Genomic DNA, 20,630 nt, shown 5'->3' on the forward strand with positions numbered 1-20,630 from the left:
ATGTGGGCTAGGTTTCCTGTTACTTACATACAGCAGTGGCTTGGAGGAAATGACATTCTGAGTTCCAAATAGACAATATATAAAGGAACTTTTAAAGTACAGTTGAATTGGAGCTTCTAATGTTGGGATTTTTAGAAGATTTTACATTTGAATCTCAATATAATATGAAAGCAGAATCCATTAGAGGCCTGTTTATATGACATAAGCAATGACAACTTTGGCTGACTTTCTGTATGTTTTTTCTATTTCAATCTTTTAAAAAATGTGGGCTCCTGAGTGTACCACCTTGTAGTTCTCTCTTTGTACTTCCTTTTCTGTGATTAAATTTCACCATGTTTAAACATAAAGAGGGAGAAAAGTGTATCATGGCTCAACTAATGATTACCTTTCAATCCAAGATTATTATGCTCAAATATTTTATTTTATTTTATTTTTTTTATTAATTAATGAATCTATTTTTGGCTGTGCTGGGTCTTCGTTTCTGTGTGAGGGCTTTCTCTAGTTGCGGCAAGCGGGGGCCACTCTTCATGGCGGTGCGTGGGCCTCTCACTATTGTGGCCTCTCTTGTTGCGGAGCACAAGCTCCAGACGCACAGGCTCAGTAGTTGTGGCTCACGGGCCCAGTTGCTGTGCGGCATGTGGGATCTTCCCAGACCAGGGCTCAAACCCGTGTCCCCTGCATTAGCAGGCAGATTCTCAACCACTGCGCCACCAGGGAAGCCCTCAAATATTTTTAAAATAAATTTATTTATATATTTATTTTTGGCTGCATTGGGTCTTTGTTGCTGCGTGCAGGCTTTCTCTAGTTATGGCGAGCGGGGGCTACTCTTCATTGTGGTGTGGGAGCTTCTCATTGTGGTGGCTTCTCCTGTTGCGGAGCACGGACTCTAGGTGCGTCGGCTTCAGTAGTTGTGGCACGTGGGCTCAGTAGTTGTGGTTCATGGGCTCTAGGGCGCAGGCTCAGTAGTTGTGGCACATGGGCTTAGTTTCTCCGTGGCATGTGAGATCTTCCCAGACCAGGGCTCGAACCCTTGTCCCCTGCATTGGCAGATAGATTCTTAACCACTGCACCACCAGGGAAGTCCCAATCATGCTCAAATATTAATATAAGAAGGCTTTTTTGATGCAGCGAGAGGGAGAAAGAGAGTGTATATGTGTAGGTAGAGGGCTAACATTAAAATGTTAAATGAAGTGAGGAAGAAGAGGTGTTGTTCTAAACTTAAAACTTATTGCTTCTTCCAATAAAAATTAATTTAAAAAATCTAATTGCTTCTGCTAAATTTTACTGGTGAAGTAACAACTTTAGTTAATTGTAAACTTCCTTCTTGATATAAATGTAGCATCTTCTGAAAAACTGTTCTGTACTTTGCTTATCTTGGAGCTTGTTATAAATCAGTACATAAAGAGCTTCCGGGGCTTCCCTGGTGGCGCAGTCATTAAGAATCTGCCTGCCAATGCAGGGGACACGGGTTCGATCCCTGGTCCAGGAAGATCCCGCATGTGGCAGAACAACTAAGCCCGTATGCCACAACTACTGAGCCTGTGCTCTAGAGTCTGCGAGCTACAACTACTGAAGCCCATGCACCGCAACTACTGAGCTCACGCACCGCAACTACTGAGCTCACGCACCGCAACTGCTGAACTCACACATCACAACTACTGAAGTCCATGCACTCTAGGGGCCTGTGTGCCACAACTACTGAGCCTGCGTGGTGCAACTACTGAAGCCTCCGTGCCTGGAGCCCGTGCCCCGCAACAAGAGAAGCCACAGCAATGAGAAGCCGGTGCATCGCAACGAAGAGTAGCCCCTGCTCGCTGCAACTAGAGAAAGCCTGTGCGCGGCAATGAACATGCAACACAGCCAAAAAAAAAAAAAGTAGCATATTAAAAAAAAAGAGCTTCCTCCTTTTTATGATTTTTTTAAATTTTTATATATTTATTTATTTATGTATTTATTTTTGGCTGTGTTGGGTCTTCATTGCTGCGCACAGGCTTTCTCTAGTTGTGGCGAGCAGGGGCTACTCTTCGTTGCGATGCACAGGCTTCTCACTGCGGTGGCTTCTCGTTGCAGAGCACGGGCTCTAGGCACGCAGGCTTCAGTAGTTATGGCACGTGGGCTCAGTAGTTGTTGCTCACGGGCTCTAGAGAGCAGGCTCAGTAGCTGTGGCGCACGGGCTTATTGCTCCGCAGCATGTGGGATCTTCCCGGACCAGGGATCGAACCTGTGTCCCCTGCACTGGCAGGCAGATTCTTAACCACTGTGCTGCCAGGGAAGTCCCCTTTTTATAATGAAATGGAATGAATTTATCATAAATCATTAAGAATCTATGCTGCAATGAATAGTATTGTACATATCTCACATCATTTATCTAGGATAAATTCCTGAAGTGGAATTGCTGGGTCAGAAGGTATTTATATTTGTGATTTTAATTGATATTGTCAAATTGCACTTTATAGAAATTGTATCAACACCTACCAGCTTGTTAGTCAGACACCCTGCTCAGCAGCGTATCTATATCTCAAATTTTTTGATCTTTGTTAATCTGATGGTAAAACATGATTATTTTGCACTGCCTTTACTTTGCATTTCTTTATATTGTAAAATTTAAATCTTTCATATATTTAAAAAGCCATTTGTATTTCACTTTTCTGTAATCTGTTCAAGTCATTGTCCATTTTACTTGGGTGCTGCCCTTTTTTACTGATTTAACTTTTTCCATAATATGGGTTGTAGTATTTTTTCCCTGATTTTGTTATATGTCTTTTGATTTTTGCTTATGGTTATTTTTATAATGCCAAGCTGTTTTGTATTAATGTATTTGTTTCTTTTATAACTTCTAGATCTTAAGACATTTAGTTATTAAAACAAATTTTAAAAATGTTAATTGAAGTAGAGTTGATTTGTAATCTTATGTTAGCTTCAGATGTACAGTATAATGATTCAGTATTTTTCAGATTATACTCCATTAAAAGTTATTACAAGATAATGGCTATAATTCCCTGTGCTATACAATATATCCTTGTTGCTGATCTATTTTATACATAGTAGTTTGTATCTGTTAGTCTCATACCCCTGTCTTGCCCCTCCTACCTCTGTCTCCCCTTTGGTAATCACTAGTTTTCTATATCTGTGAGTCTGTTTCTGTTTTGCATATACGTTCGTTTGTATTATTTTTTAGATTCCATATATAAGTGATTATCATACAGTATTTGTCTTTCTCTGCCTGTCATATTTCACTAAGCATAATATTCTCTAGGTCCATCCACATTGCTGCAGATGGCAGAATTTCATTCCTTTTTATGGCTAATTTTCCATTCTGTGTGTGTGTGTGTGTGTGTGTGTGTGTGTGTGTGTGTGTGTGTGTATCAAACCCATGTCCCCTGCAGTGGAAGCATGGAGTCTTAACCAGTGGATCGCCAGGGAAGTCCCTGTAGCACATCTTTATTTGTTTGTCTGTTATTGGGCACTTGGGCTGCTTCCGTGTCTTGGCTGTTGTAAATAGTGCTACTGTGAACATTGGGGTGCATGTATCTTTTTGAATGAGTGTTATTGTTTTTTCTGTATTCATACCCAGGAGTGGAATTGCTGGATCATATGGTAGTTCCATTTTTAGTTTTTTGAGGAACCTCCGTACTGTTCCCCATAGTGGTTGCACCAATTTACATTCCCACCAACGGTGTACAAGAGCTCCCTTTTCTCCACATCCTTGCCAACATATATTATTTGTAGACCTTTTGGTGATAGCCATTCTGACATAGGTGTGAGGTGATAATCTCATTGTTGTTTTGATTTGCATTTCTCTAATAATTAGTGGTGTTGAGCATCTTTTCATGTGCTTAAGACATATTTAGAAAGGCTTTTGCCAGCCAGAGATTATTTTTTTAAATCACTATTTTAGTAGTTCCTGTTATTTAAATCTTTGTTCCATCTGGAATTTTCCTAATAGGTATAAGGTATGAATACAACTTAGATTTTTGCTTCAACACCATTTATGGAATAATCCATCTTTTTCCCCACATCCAGTTGCCACCTTTATCATACACTAAATTATATATGTATTTGATTCTTCTTCTTACTCTTTGAATATGCTCTGTATTCGTGTTTAGTTCCATACTTATTATAGTTACTGTAACTTTGTAATATGTTCTGATGTCTGGTAGAGCAAGCCCTCTTGTTACACTTTATTTTTCTGAATTCATTTAGTTCCTCTTATTTATTTTTGCATATGGACATTGGAGTCAGATTGCATAATTATAAAATGAAAAAAATCCTGTTGGTATTTTTATTGGGATCATATGATATGTAACTTAAGAGAATTAACAATATTTAAGATATATCCCCAACTAAGAATATTATTTACCTTTCCATTGTTTGTCTTCTGTGTCTTTAAGTAGTGTTAAAATTTTCTTCGTAAAGATTTTACATATTTCTTATTAAATATATTCCTAGGTGTTTTATACTTTTTGTTGCTATTATGAATGGGGTCTTATCTTCCATTATATCTCCTAGTTATGAGATATATGAGGTTCTTGATCCCTCTATATTAATTTTGTATCATGCTACCTTACTAAATTTTCTTTTTATTTCTAATAGTTTCTCAGTTGACTCTTTTAGACTTTCCTGACATATAGTCTTATCACTTGCAAGCATTGAACTTTTATCGATAACAATTTTATTAAGAGTTTCTATCAAGAGTGGCTACTGAACTTGTATTCTGTTTTCAGCATCTATGGAGTAAATTATATTCGTCTTTTAAATCTGTTTTACTGAATTGGTTTAGTTGTGTTTAAAACACTATAAGAAATGTTTTGGCGTTAAGGTAGATGGTATCCATCTGTTTTTAGTATGACCCCCCTCCTTAAAAATTATAAACTTTTTATTGTGAAAATTATCATTACCTCAGAAAAATGCATGTAACAATTTTACAGCTTAGTACTATAACCCTAAGAACCTCTCACATGCCCCCCTTTTTTTTTTTGCGGTACATGGGCCTCCCACCACTGTGGCCTCTCCCGCTGCGGAGCACAGGCTGTGGACGCACAGGCTCCGCGGCCATGGCTCATGGGCCCAGCTGCTCCGCGGCACGCGGGATCCTCCTGGACCAGGGCACGAACCCATGTCCCCCGCATCGACAGGCAGACTCTCAACCACTGCACCACCAGGGAAGCCCTCATATGCCCCCTTCTGATCACATCCTCTCCTTCCCCAAAGAGACTACCTTACTTTGACTTTTGAGGTGGGAATTTTCTTTTTCTTTTTAAAAATACTTATTTATTTATTTGGTCGTTCCAGGTCTTACTTGCAGCACGTGGGCTCCTTAGTTGCGGCAGGGGGCTCCTTAGTTGTGGCACAGGGCTCCTTAGTTGTGGCATGCGAACTCTTAGTTGCAGCATACATGTGGGATCTAGTTCCCTGACCAGGGATCAAACCTGCGCCCCCTGCATTGGGAGTGCAGAGTCTTATCTGCTGTGCCACCAGGGAAGTCCTCAGTAATTTTCTTAATTTGCTTTATAGTGTGACGATGTAAGTGTGCATCCCTGAGCAATATAGCTTAATTTACCCTTTTTTTTTTGTTATTTTATATAAATGGAATCACAGTAAATACTGTGTGGTTGCTTTCACTCAGTATTAAGTTTTAAAGATTTATCCATGTCATTTTGTGTAGCTGCAGTGCCCTGTATTCCATTATAGGAATATACTGAATGTATTTATCCATTCTCCCACTGGTGGACATTGATGAACATCTGGATTGTTTCAGTTTGGGGCTACTGTGCACAGTGCTGCTGTGTACTTAATGTTCAGGCTGGTGCACATAAGCACACTTTTCCATAAAATATATGCCTAGGAGTGGTCTTGCTAGGTTATAGGGTATACATATCTTTAGGTTAGAGCAGTTACACTACTTCCAGGAGTGGGTACCATCTTTTCTTGTCCTCGTTAACACTTGATATTTTCAGACTTCTTGCTGTTAGCTAACTTGGTGGGTATCTGATGGAGGTTTTAATTTTTATTTCCTGATTTTAATGAGGTTGGTTACCTTTTATATGTATATTGGACATATTTATTTCCTCTATTGTGATGTATCTGTTAAAAATTTTTTGTCCATTTTTCTACTGGGTTCTGTGTCTTTTTCTTAGAATTTAAAGGAATTCTTTTTATGTTCTGGATATAAGTTCTCTGCCCCTTGTGTGTTACAAATATCTTCTGCATCTTCACTTTCTTAACGGTGCCTCTTTTGTTTTTTTTACAAGTTGCCTTGTTTTTGTTTTTATTTATTTTTGGCTGTGTTGGGTCTTCGTTGCTACACTCGGGCTTTCTCTAGTTGCATCGAGTAGGGGCTACACTTCGTTGCGGTGTGTGGGCTTCTCATTGTGGTAGCTTCTCTTGTTGCAGAGCATGGGCTCTAGGTGCACGGGCGGCACGTGGGCTCTAGAGCACAGGCTCAGTAGTTGTGGCACACAGGCTTAGTTGCTCCATGGCATTTGGGATCTTAGCAGACCAGGGCTTGAACCCGTGTCCCCTGCATTGGCAGGCAGATTCTTAACCACTGCACCACCAGGGAAGTCCCTGACCTAGATTTTTTTTAATAAGGAGAGCAGGAGTTACCTCATAATTACTCATTGTGTTATTCATTGATAACACAAATTGGCTTTTACGGCAACAGTAGGTTCCCTTATAGCGGTGTAGGTGTTTACTAAATAAAAGGCATTGTATCCCTCTTGAGGCCTATTATGGCAGAAGAGAGAACGAGAATTAACATATTAAGTGACAAAGTGGGAAAGGCCAGCTGAGAGGGGGGAAATTACAATGAAGTAAAGCAGATTCACGAAGGGGCCTGAGGATCCTGGTATTCTTTGTGGAAGTAAGCAGGGTAATTTAAAGGAAAGGTATCGGACTAGATAGGATACCTGCACAAATATTGAACAAACTCTTTGTTCTAGAAGAACTCATGTGAGAGAGGTTCTCAAATTTTGTCAGAGACTAAGTGGTACAGTGATTAAGAGTCTGCCTTCTTTTGGTTATAGTTAGAGAGTTTTGCACTGGCTGATTGTACAAAGAAGATGAGCCACTTCACCTTTTGTGTTTTCTAAAGATGAGTATGGTTTTTGAATTATGGTTGGCCAAAGTCCTAAAGACCTAGGCAAGAGTGCCTCCTTGTCAATAAGCCACACGGAAAACCCAGAATGAGAACACATATTCATTAGATTTTTTTGATAAATGGGCTCCCTATAAAAATTTGACCAGGATCTCAAAAGGAATATCTTTAAAAAGATTTTTTAAACAATTAAAATTTTTTTCATAGTTAATATGTACACATGATGCCAAGTTCAAAAGATATGTAGTACTAAGTAAGCCTGCTAATAAGGCCTCTCCAGCCTTCCAGCTCTCCTGCGTGGAGACAAAGTTGTCAGGTTTGTATGTATCCTTCCTTAGATTGTTCTATGCATTTACACGCATATATGTGTATATACGTTCATGTGTGTGTGTCTGTATATCTACGGATATCTATAGATATATGGATATGTGTGTGTCTATATTTCTATATATACATATGTAATGTGTGTGTGCTCATAAATGATAGCATATTGTGTTCTGAAATTTTTTTTACTTAAGTCAAAATTATATCCTAATTGGTTTTTAAAAAGTGACATTTAAAATCCAATTTATAGGTCTATCTTGTTATGAACTTTGTAGGTATATATTGTCATGAGTAAACTTTTATAGTCAAAGTGAATATTGTTAGTAGTTTTGAGTATAAGATTTTTCTTGTTATAGTTTTGTACATGCTATGGTTATATTCAAATTTTGCTTCTGTTTATTTGATTACTAAAATACATACTTAACACATGCATGCTTATTCCCAAATAGGTATGTTTATATCCATAGATTTGAAAATGCCAATTACATTTAATTTTTTTCTGAAATGTAGCACTCCATGATAAGTAATTTGTCATAACCAGACACTATGCTAAACACTTTGCATAGAGTATATTATATAATCTTCAAATAACTAAGGAGTAGGTAATGATTTTAATTTTACAAGTATGACAATGAAGGCTCAGAGAGTTGAATAACCATATATGCCTGATTATAAGATTCCTACTCTCCCATTTAAAATATTTTTTAAAAAGCTTTTTAATCAAGGTTAAGTTTGGTTAAGTTTAATTTTATTGTTTATACATGATGTAGGAAAGTGTCTACTTATAATGCTCAGTTTACATGTATACATTTTAAATTATAAATATGTTAATATAAACTGTTATTGATACATTAGTATTAAATTAATATGAACATTAATTTAGAAATATTACCTTTTCTTCTCTACTTCAATGAAGTATATTTATTCAGACTTTTCATATGTATTTTAGTATTAATGGCTTTCCACACTTTGAACAATCTAATTGTTCCAGAGCAAATATTATCTTCTAAGGTATTTGAGATAGATCCCTTTTTGAATCACTGTATTATGTTTTAATTGGAAAATTTCTCTCTAGCTATAAATCCCCATTCATATAACATTAGTAAAGTTTTTTTAAAAAAATATTTATTTGGTTGCACTGGCTCTTAGTTGTGGCAGGCAGGCTCCTTACTTGTGGCATGCATGTTGGGATCTAGTTCCCTGACCAGGGATCAAACCCAGGCCCCCAGCATTGGGAGCGTGGAGTCTTATCCACCTGTGCCAACTTATTCCCTGCACCACCAGGGAAGTCCCAGGGTTTTTTTATTAATGTATTTTGTATGGATGGTATTGATGATCTCTATGATATAATCACTTAGTCTGTTGCTTTTTAAAGTGATCTATTTGTGCTGCTAATATTTACTAAACCTACTATGTTCCAGAAACCATTCTAGCATTGGAGGTAGAATTGTGGACAAAACCAAGACTCAACATTCTAGATACATATATTCAATCTGGAAAGAAAGACAGTAACAAATATGTGGTGTAAAGTAGGGATAAGTACTCAGAAATCACATAAGAGGATATAGAGTGAAGATTGTTGTTTAAGATGATAGAACAGATTTCTAAAGAAGTGATTTGAGCAGAGACCTGAATGACATAAAATGTGTAGGTAACTGGATAAAGAATTTTCCATGAAGTTGCAGAAACTCTGAGGTTGGAGAATGCTTACAGTCTTTGAGGAACAACAGTGAGGCACCAGGAGCAAAATATGAGTTCTAGTCATTGCTCCGTATCTTCAATGACATTTTGTTATGTTTCATGTGTACAACATTATATTTCTACTTCTGTATACCATACAGTGTGCTCACCACCAAAAATTTCATTTCTGTTCATCACTATACAGTTGATCTCCTTTACCCATTTTGCCCTCTCCTGGGCACCCTCCACCCCCAGTAACCACTACTGTGTTCTCTGTATCTGCATGTTTGTTTTTGTTTGATTTAGTTTGTTCATTTATTTTGCTTTTTTAAAATTAGTTTTGTTTTATATTCCACATATCAGTAATATCATATGGTATTTGTCTTTCTCTATCTGACTTATTTTACTTAGCATAATAACCTCAAGGTTCATCAGTGTTGTGGCAGATGGCAAGATTTCATCTTTTTATGGCTGAGTAATATTCCATTGTGTATGTATCCCACGTCTTTATCCATTTATCTGTTGATGGGTGCTTAGGTTGTTTCCATATATTGGCTATTGTAAATGAGGTTGTGATGAACATAGGGGTGCATATATCTTTTGAATTAGTGTTTTCTTATTCTTTGGATAAATACCCAGAAGTGGGATAGCTGGATCATATGGTAATTCTATCCATTCATTCATTCATTCATTCATTCATTTATTTATGGCTGTGTTGGGTCTTCATTGCTGCACACGGGCTTTCTCTAGTTGTGGTGAGCGGGGGCTACTCTGTGTTGCGGTGCGTGGGCTTCTCATTGCAGTGGCTTCTCTTGTTGCAGAGCTCTGTAGTTGTGGCACTCGGGCTCAGTAGTTGTGGCACACAGGCTCAGTTGCTCTGCGGCATGTGGGATCTTCCCAGACCAGGGCTCAAACCCGTGTCCCCTGCATTGGCAGATGGATTCTTAAACCACTGCGCCACCAGGGAAGTCCCGGTAATTCTATTCTTAAATTTTTGAGGAATCTCCATACTGTCTTCCATAGTGGCTACACCAGTTTACGTTCCCACCAACAGTTTATGAGAGTTCCCTTTTCCCCATATCCTTGCCAACACTTGTTATTTCTTGTCTTTTGGATAATAACCAGTCTGACAGGCATGAGGGGATATCTCATTGTGGTTTTGATTTGCATTTCCCTAAAAATTAGTGATGTTGAACATCTTTTCATGTGCCTGTTGGCCATTTATATGTCTTCTTTGGAAAAAATGTCTATTTAGCTCCTCTGTCCATTTTAAAATCAGGGGTTTTTTTGTTGTTGGTTGTATGTGTTGTTTATATATTTTGGAGATTAACCCCTTTTCAAATACATCATTTGCAAATATCTTCTCCCATTTGGTAGGTTGTCTTTTTGTTTTATTGATGGTTTCCTTTGCTGTGCAGAAGCCTTTTAGTTTGATGTAATCCCATTTGTTTATTTTTGCTTTTGTTTCCCTTGCCAGAGGAAGCATATCTAGAAAGACATTGTATTGGTAAGACCAATGTCGAAGATTCTGCCCGTGTTTGGCCTCTCCCGTTGCGGAGCACAGGCTCCAGACGTGCAGGCTCAAAGGCCATGGCTCATGGGCCCAGCCGCTCCGCGGCATGTGGGATCTTCCCGGACCGGGGCACGAACCCGTGTCCCCTGCATCGGCAGGCGGACTCTCAACCACTGCGCCACCAGGGAAGCCCTGGGGTTGTCTGTCTTTTTATTGAGTTGTAGAAGTTTTTATGTGTATTCTGGATACAAGTGTTTTGTCATATATACAAAGTAAAATATTTTCTCCTGGTCTGTGGTTTGCCTGTGCATTTTCTTAATAGTGTCTTTTGATAATTACAAGTTAAAAAAATTTTTTTACATATATATATTATTTTCCATTATGGTTTATCACAGGATATTGAATATAGTTCCCTGTGCCGTACAGTATGATATTAACGAAATTTGATCTATCAATTTTTTTATTTTATGGTGAGTGCTTTTTTTGGTCCTCTCCAAGAAATAATTGCCCATCTTAAGCAGACTTAGCTTTTCATTCTGAATATTTGGGACTCTGTTAGAGGCTTAGATCTCACTGATTACTCTAGCTGCTGTGTGAGGACAAGATTATAAGGCAGCAAAAGTGGAAACAGACCAGTTAACAGTTTATTGACCGGGGACATATTAATACGTCTTTTGTTAGCCGATACAATTAACATCACCGTGAGACATTGTTAGAGCTTAAAATTGGTCAAGGGTTCATTATACAACTTATGATTGTCGTTATCATTCACATTTTGCTCCATTAGGTTTTTGTTCCACCTTGTGTATACTATAAACGCAAGTTTATTACCGTAAAATTTTCAAAAATGATGCATTGTGAAATTTTGAGTGAAGAATATTTCAGTGAATTTTATCCAGATACTTTCACTGTTTGTCTGAGCGACGTATATATTAGTGTTTCAGAAGATGATAGTTCTTCAGAACATAGTTCTGATTCAGACAAATGTGAATATTAGACCAACAAAAAGACAAAACACCTTAGTGATTGATTCTGATATGGAAAGTGAAAATGAAACCCATGGTGCTGGAGAATGATCCTTTTCTTCGGCAGAAGAATGGGTTGAAGACAACATTTCACAAAAATTAGAAGACTTTACAGGTGTGTCAGGTGTAACTTTTTTTTTAAATAAATAAATTTACTTATTTATTTATATTTTGGGCTGCGTTGGGTCTTTGTTGCTGTGTGCAGGCTTTCTCTGGTTGCAGCGAGCTGGGGCCACTGTTCGTTGCTGTGTGCGGGCTTCTCATTGCAGTGGCTTCTCTTGTTGTGGAGCACGGGCTATAGGCGTGCAGGCTTCAGTAGTTGTGGCATGTGGGCTCAGTAGTTACACGAGCTCTAGAGCGCAGGCTCAGTAGTTGTGGCACACGGGCTTAGTTGCTCTGTGGCATGTGGGACCTTCCTGGGCCAGGGCTCAAACTCGTGTCCCCTACATTGGCAGACGGATTCTTAACCACTGCGCCACCGGGAAAGCCCAGGTTTAACTATTGAATGTAATAACCCGCAAAATGTTAGTGAAATAGCAATTTTTGGTAACGACTTTTTGAGTTGGTCACGTCTCAAACAAACTTGTATCATCAGCAGAATGAAAAATCATATAAAAAGTATGATGAGGGTTTAAAATGTTCTGATGTAACCAATAGTGACATGAAGAAGTTTCTTGGATTAATAACTTTGTTGGGACAAATAAGAAAGTCACACTGGAAAGAACATTGGTCGACTGATACCTTACTTGAAACACCTATCTTTCCAAAGATTATGACGAGAAGAAGGTTCCAACAAATAATGACATTTCTTCACTTTAATGATAACTCAGGAACTCCACTTCCTACAGACAGAATTTCAAAAGTTAAACCTCTTTTGGTTTATTTTCTACCAAAAATGTTTAATAAGTTTTTAAAATATTTATTTACTTATTTATCTATTTATTTATTTATCTATCTATTATCTATCTATTTATGCGGGCTGCGCCGGGTCTTAGTTGCGGCATGCAAACTCTCGGTTGTAGCATGCATGTGGGATTTAGTTCCCTGACCAGGGATTGAGCCTGGGCCCCCTGGATTTGGAGCATAGAGTCTTACCCAGTGGACCACCAAGGAAGTCCCTCTACCAAAATTTCAATCAATCTATATAACCATACAAGAGCTGTCACTTGTGGAGGCAGTGATAAAGTAGAGAGGATGACTCAGATTCAAGACCTGTAACCCCAGAAAACTTACAAAATACGGAATTTTGGTCAGGATGGTTGGTGAAAGTGAAACTGGATATATATGCAACCTTGAGATTTACATGGATGAAGGAAAGAAACTATAAGAAACAATATTATCGGTCCTACAACGTTATCTTGGTTCGTGGCACCATATTTACCAAGACAGTTATTACAACAGTGTGTCCACATCTGAAATATTGTTGAAAATAAAACCAGAGTTTGTGGGACTATAAGAGAGAATCGTGATCTACCAAACCAATTAAAGGAGAAATCTAAATATCTGCAGAGGGGAGAAATGACATTCTTACGGAAGGGAGAAGTGACTCTTCTTATATGGAAAGACAAGAGACTGGTCCACATGGTGACAACTATTCATGACGCATCCATAGCCTCTCCATAGCATGGATCCATAACATCTACAGGAAGGAAGACAGGAGGACTGGCCATCAGATAACTAAGCCCACTTATATATTAGAGCAGCTGTCCCCAACCTTTTTAGCACCAGGGACTGGTTTTGTGGAAGACAGTTTTTCCACGGATGGCGGGGGGATGGTTTAGGTGGTAATGTGAGCGATGGGGAGCGGCAGATGAAGCTTTGCTTGCTCTCCTGCCGCTCACCTACTGCTCTGCAGCCCAGTTCCTGACAGGCCACGGACCACTACTGGTCCGTTGCCTGGGGGTTGGGGACCCCTGTATTAGAGTATAATAAATATATGAAAGGAGTTGATCAGTCTGATCAATATCTGGCAAACTTCAGTATCTTCCAGAAAACTTGAAAATGGTATAAGAAAGTAAGTTTCTATTTGAGTAATTGAGGTTTATTCAGTGCATTTAAAATTTTACTGTAAACTTAATGCATGGAATAAAATGACTTACAAGCAATTTTTCTTAGCAGTAGCTAGAGAATGGGTAACTGGACATTCTGGTAAGTGTAGTGGTAGTCCCGAACCTGGTCCTTCTTGTGGCGTTTCGCAAAAATCCACCTTGTCGACTCTCAGGTAAAATAAAAGAATATATGCTAGAGGAAATCATATACACAGGACTAAAAAAAAAAAATGCTGCCAGAAAGGGTAGAGTCTGCTCTTAGGGGAAAGCGTAGTGAAACACAGTATATTTGTGATAGATGTTCTGTTCCCCTGCACAGAGGTGCCTGCTGTACTGCATATCACACTCTAACAAAGTATTAGAATGCTTTAGTAAGACATGTACAAAGTTTCAAATAAGTACATTACGTGCAAAAAAAGTTGTTGATATTTACTCAAACTTGGGTGTTTCAATATTCTCTTATGTAACAAATTGCCAGCCACAGTTTCTGCAAAAATCCCCTGGTCAGCAATGTTAAGAGGCTATTGTAGTGGTCGAGGAGAGAAAATAATGGTACTCTGGACTGGGCTGTAGTGGTGGAGACACTGAAAAGTCTGGGATTAACGGTGTTGAATTTGCTTGTTGGATGTATGATATACGAGACAGACAGACATGGAGGGGAGGCAGTTAGGATCATTTCGTATTTTTGACTTGAGCTACTGGATAAATGGTGGTGCCATATGCAGAATATACAAAACTACAATTGACCGAGGTTATTTCAAACTCTAATGTACATTTGCCAAGTAACATGTTGTCCAATATAAAGTAATTGGAAGAGTATCCCATAATACAATAGACATTTAAAGAATTCAAATATATGGCTACTCCCTTCTTACTAAGAGAATTTTGGCGGAAATTTTGCTCCTTTTTTGGTACACATGTATAGTTGATATGTACATTTGGAAGCATATTTTGTAGAATGTAACCGAACAATACAGTGCTTGATTATTTCAATTTAAAAACTGCTATTCTTTTGTTTTTCTAGCTTCATTTCTTACCATTTTGAAGCTTTTTTGTGCATCTATAAAAACAAGTTAGCTTTAGTAAACTTTTATGGAGATGGTCTTTGATCATAGTACCTCAGAGGTATCATAATGCTACTTCATATATTAGTTAGAAAGGTACATACTTAAGCCTTGAAGTGCTTCTTAGCTTCCCTGTAGGCAAAGTAAGATTCTATTCTTGGGGATCAAGTTAGAGCAAATCTCAGATTTTTGCCAGTAAAAGTCATTGTTTCAGTAGAGATTTCATTAATATTGTATATATATACCAAGTCTTGAGTTTTTGTTCAAATTTAGGAACTAGCTTATGATAGCAGAAAGAATTTTGGCAACAGGAATAGGAAGGGAACTGAGTTCTAGTCCAGCTCTGTGACCTTAGGTGAATCATTAACTTTATATGCCTCATTTTCTTCATCTGTAAAATGAGGAATAATTGATTAAAGTTCTTTTAAAAACTGAAGTTATAGTTTCTTATTGGTTTTGTAAAGATTTTGGCTTTATAAAGACATGTTTGAACCATCGTATTAGAAACATTGGAGGGATTTCCCTTGTGGTCCAGTGGGTAAGACTCCATGCTCTCAGTGCAGGGGCCCCGGGTTCGATCCCTGGTCAGGGAACTAGATCCCACATGCATGCCACAACTAAGAGTCTGCATGCTGCAACTAAAAGTTTCCATGCTGCAACTAAGAAGTCCACATGCCGCAACTAAGAATCTGCATGCCGCAACTAAGAATTCTGTACGCGGCAACTAAGATCCCGCGCGCCTTAACTAAAAGATCCTGCATGCCGCAACTAAGACCCAGCGCAACCTAAATAAATAAATAAATATTTAAAAAAAAAAAAGAAACACTGGAAATTTAATCTTTGGCTGACTCATTTGAAAAAAAAAGTGAATTGTGGGCATCTTGCCTGGTTCATAGAATGTTATTAAGTTTGAATCACTGTTACTCATATCAAACTTAAGCCTGTGACTGGTAAGGCTACCTCTCTTTTAATAATAGCTTATTGAGATATAATTCACACACCATACAGTTCAATTCAGTGGTTTTTAATATATTCACAGAGTTGTGCAATCATCGTCAGAATCAATTAGAGCATTTTCTTCCCCTTTTTTTAAAAAAATATTTATTTGGCTGCGTCGGGTCTTAATTGCGGCATGTGGGCTCTTCGTTGCGGCATGCGAGCTTCTCTCTAGTTGCGGCACGGGGCCTTCTCTCTAGCTGTGGTGTGCAGGCTCCAGAGTGTGTGCGCTCTGTAGTTGTGGCGCGTGGGCTCTGTATTTTGCGGCATGCAGGTTCTCTAGTTGAGGTGCACTGGCTCAGCGGTTGCAGTGCACGGGCTTAGTTGCCCCGCGGCATGTGGGATCTTAGTTCCCTACCAGGGATTGAACCTGCGTCCCGGCATTGGAAGGTGGATTCTCAACCACTGGACCACCAGGGTAGTCCCTTAGAACATTTTCATCATCGCAAAAAGAAAGTACCCATGAGCAGTCACTTCCCATTTCTGCATGACCTCCAGCCCTAGGCAACGGCTAGTCTACTCTGTCTCTATGGATTTGCCTAATCTGGACATTTCATATAAACATGTGGCCTTTTGTGTCTGGTTTCTTTCACTCAGCATAATATTTTCAAGGCATATCCATTTTGTAGCATATATCAGCGCTTCGTTTCTTTTTGTCGTAGCATAATATTCCATTGTATATCACGTTTTTTCTGTCCATCAATTGTTGGACATTTGGGTTGTTCCTACTTTTTGGCTACTAAGATCTCATTTGTGTATAAATTTTTGTATGGACATATGTATTCATTTCTCTTGGATATATAACTAAGAGTGGGATTTCTGGATTATATGGTAACTCTGTATTTAATCTTTTGGGGAACTGCCAGACTGTTTCCCATAGCATTTGTTTTTGTTTGTTTTTTTGGCTGCACAGGGTCTTTGTCGCTGCACGTGGGCTTTCTCTAGTTGCAGCGAGTGGGGACTACTCTTCATTGCAGTGCGCGGACTTCTCCTTGCAGTGGCTTCTCTTGTTGTGGAGCACCACGGGCTCTAGGCCCACGGGCTCCGTAGTTGTGGCTCACGGGCTTAGTTGCTCCGTGGCATGTGGGATCTTCCCGGACCAGGGATCAAACCCGTGTCCCCTGCATTGACAGGTGGATTCTTAACCACTGTGCCACCAGGGAAGTCTGTCCCATAGCATTTGGAAACATTTTTACATTCCTATCAGCAATGTATGAGGGTTCCAAATTCTCTACATCCTCCCTTAAACCTTATTATTGTCTATCTTTTTGGTTATAGTCATCCTAGTGGGTGTTAAGTGGTATCTCATTGTGGGTTTTTTTTTTTTTTTTTTCCATTGTGGTTTTGATTTGCATTTCCCTGATGGTTAAAGATGTTGAACATCTTTTCAAGTGCTTATTAAGGCTGCCTCTTTGGGCAGTTTTTCTTTTGGAATGGGGATATGATGTGATTGGGAGTTGATCTACTTAGCTCTTTTCCTAAAGTGTCAACTAAGCATTCTGAAGTATCAGTTAAATAAGCAGACTCTTCTCACTCCTGGTAGGGAATAAATCAAAGTCTAAATTTAATCCACACACCTGTTTTCACCTTCTTTATTTCTGTAAAATGTAACAAAGAATTTCACTGGAAATATGATTTATATCTTGTTGGAATTGTTACCTATGTTTGGGTGGGGGACAGAACTTTTACTGATGTATCTTTAACACCGAAATCTTAGCAATCTGCTCAGTATTTCAAATGTTCATGAGTAAGACTGCAACATATAAAGCAGTATCATAGTCACACAAAGATGAGAATGAAGCGTGTCTGGGAATCTGGTAGAAAACCTTTTCATATTTATAGCAGCCCTGTTTCCCTTATAAAAGTTTTGTGAATTAATATAGGATGTGTAATTGTTTCTAAGGAGCATATTTAACTTAGGTTACATAGCCTAAAATACGTTACTTTGAAATGATACTCTTGTTAATAGGAACTTAATTTATTAAATTAAGAATATTTAGTTTTAGTAGAGATTTTGCTCTTGAAAATGTTAATTGCTGCCATCTGGATTTGGTCTTATCAGTCCAGTCAGATTTGTGAAGTAATTTTTTTTTTCCATTCCAGAAATACATGCTACAGGATTTAACTATCAGAATGAAGATGAAAAAGTCACCTTGTCTTTTCCTAGTACTCTCCAACCAGGTAGGAGAAACGGCTTTTGTAAAATCCTGTTATGAATAGTGACATCTTCTTCCAGAAAAATTTATCATATGCCCTATTTTTTTAACTCATTGTTTTACGGAGATTAAGTATTAAGACAGAGCTTTAGACAGAGTCAGGTGCACTTCAACTTTTGGGCCACCAGAAAAAATAAAAAAACATAGAACATAATGCATTGTTTTCACCTTTTCAGTTTTTTAAAAATATATCTACCTAGCTCCATCTTCTACTAATTGGATCCAAATCTCTGAGATGACTGTCCCACAGATAATTCTGAGATACAACCAGAGATTAGGGAGCTATTATGCTAGTGAGGGCATGGATGAAAAGATTCGTTGGTATGTTACTATATGTGCTATATAAAAGCACAAAGAAACTAGATGTTCTGAGCTTAATATAATGGAAGAAATCATATACAAATCAATTGGTAAAGCACTAAGACTTCGAGTAGTGAGCAAATGAAAAGCCACAGATAATTTGTATGAAAGAAAATGCAAATAAATAATAAACATGTGAAAAGATATTTGCCCTTCTGGTAATGAGAAATATTAAAACAACAGCTACTGATATATCAGTTTTTGCCTGTCATATAAGCTGAAGTAAAAAAACGATTCTCAATGATGTGACTGCCTCATATTACTGGTAAGAATGTAAATCCATGTAATTTATTTGGAAAGTGGTCTGGCAGTATGTATTAAGAGCCTAAACATGTTCATGTCTTTGACCCAGCAATTCTGGTAATAGGAATATATCCTAAAGAAAAGTCATAAATACAGGAGACACTTTATGCCTAGAAATGTCTATTGAGACGTTACCTAAGGTAGTAAAAAATTAGAATTAATACATTTGTCCAACACTAAGGGAATAATTAAGCTAATTATGACATACCTGTATGGTGGAATATATATAGCAATTAAAAGTGAGGTTTGTGAATTCTTAACACTGTAAAGTACTTATTATAATGTAAAATTGAAAAGCAGAATACAAAATTACATATACAGGGTGATGAATCAGATCTCTAAAATGGTACAAATGAAATTATATGTCTGGTTGTTGACATAATTGACGATTTTTATTCTTATTCATACCTTTCTCTGGTTTCCATAATTTTTATATTGAGAATATATTCCCTTAATATAAAAGTATTTTAAGAAAAATTTTAAATTGGAGAAATTTTGTCTTTTATTTTGATACTCTTAAAGACCTTTCATTTCGTCTTTTTCTAACCAGGATTATTTTTGTGTGAAATTATTATAAAAACAAATGCTTGCCATGAACATGTATTAAAAGATACTGAAGAATATAACCTGAAAATTGAGATTCCCTCTCTCTGACCCCTTCTACTTCCATTGTCTACTAATCGTTCCAGAAATATTCTGTTTCTTTCTAGAAATATTCCATAAGTGTATATGTACATTTTAACCCACAGATGGGATCACAAATGTCAGTGGCTTCCAACAAATATTTCTTGTTTACACATGGCCCTGAGGACTGCTGATCATCTGCAGCCATATTGCCAACTTCACTGAGCACCACTAAGCTCACAAGTCTGCTCATTCTAGGCTCTGTAGTGAGTAGCTACTATCTGTAGCATGCTGTTCTCTTACATGGCAGAAGGCAGAAGCTCAGAGATGGGGACAGAGCCAAACCACAAAGACACATTTAAAGCTTCTGCGTGGATGGTGATGTCCATTCACATTTCATTGGCCAAAGCAAATAGCATGGCCAAGCCCAAAGTCACAACAATTACCAGACATTTGATAAAACTTCTAATATGAAACATAAAGCAAAAAGCAAAACAATAAGTATAATAGAAATATAGGAACTTGGAAGAAACAAAGACAAACGAAAAGAAAGCCTCAAAAAACCCAAACAGATTAATATCCTTAGAAGTATTATTAATATTACATTCATTAAATAAGGACAGTATGGAATAGAGTAAGAAAACTTTTGGAAATTATAATACATTAGAAGTAAAAAACCAAAATAAGTTGTAGAAGATGAAATAGAGGCATCTTCCAATTAGGAAAGTTTGAAGACCAATCTAGCAGGACTGGACATCCATCTAGTGAAAGTGAGGACAGAGGAGATGGTAAAGGGAAATGATGAAAGACACAAAACATGAACATTTCTCTGAACGGATGGGGCATGAGCCTTAGGTTTGAAAAAAATACACTACTGAGAGGGACTGACTCAAATGTAAAAAGTCTCACATCAGAGGAAATTTTAGAACTTTCAGGGGTAAAATGAGACTCTCAAAGAGTTTCTACCCGAGGTGAGGGACTTGGGAGGAAGGAAGGAAGACTGACAGATTACCTTCAAAGTTCAGGAATCAGAATAGCAGTAGATTTTACCATCAGGAACAGTGGAAACTAGACTCTAGTATGGCCGTTCCTTCAAAATTATGAGTGAATCTGATTTTCAATCTAGAATTCTGTGCTTAGCCCAACTGTGAAGTTAAAGAGAATAAAATATTTTCAGATTTGGAAGGTTACAGAAAATTTAATTCTTTGTAAAAGATGTAGGAGTAGAGAAGTAGTTTAGCTACACTTCACTTTTTACTGTTTATTTTTTTTAATGTATTTATTTTTATTATTTATTTTATTTTTGGCTGCGTTGGGTCTTTGTTGCTGCACGCAGGCTTTCTCTAGTTGCGGCAAGCAAGGGCTACTCTTTTTTTTTTTT

General features: G+C 37.9%; 1 protein-coding gene across 2 annotated transcripts in view; it reads left to right on the forward strand.

Annotated features, from left to right (window-relative positions):
* Positions 1-20,630, forward strand: part of NPEPPS (aminopeptidase puromycin sensitive) — a 101,169-nt gene that overhangs the window by 42,951 nt on the left and 37,588 nt on the right. For both annotated transcript variants that reach the window (XM_065896551.1, XM_065896550.1), the window contains one exon: positions 17,850-17,927. In XM_065896551.1, coding sequence (XP_065752623.1) covers positions 17,850-17,927 — 78 coding nt within the window. The remainder of the gene's footprint in view (positions 1-17,849; positions 17,928-20,630) is intronic.

This window comes from Phocoena phocoena, chromosome 19, assembly GCF_963924675.1.
Source record: "Phocoena phocoena chromosome 19, mPhoPho1.1, whole genome shotgun sequence".
Classification (NCBI taxonomy): Eukaryota; Metazoa; Chordata; class Mammalia; order Artiodactyla; family Phocoenidae; genus Phocoena; species Phocoena phocoena.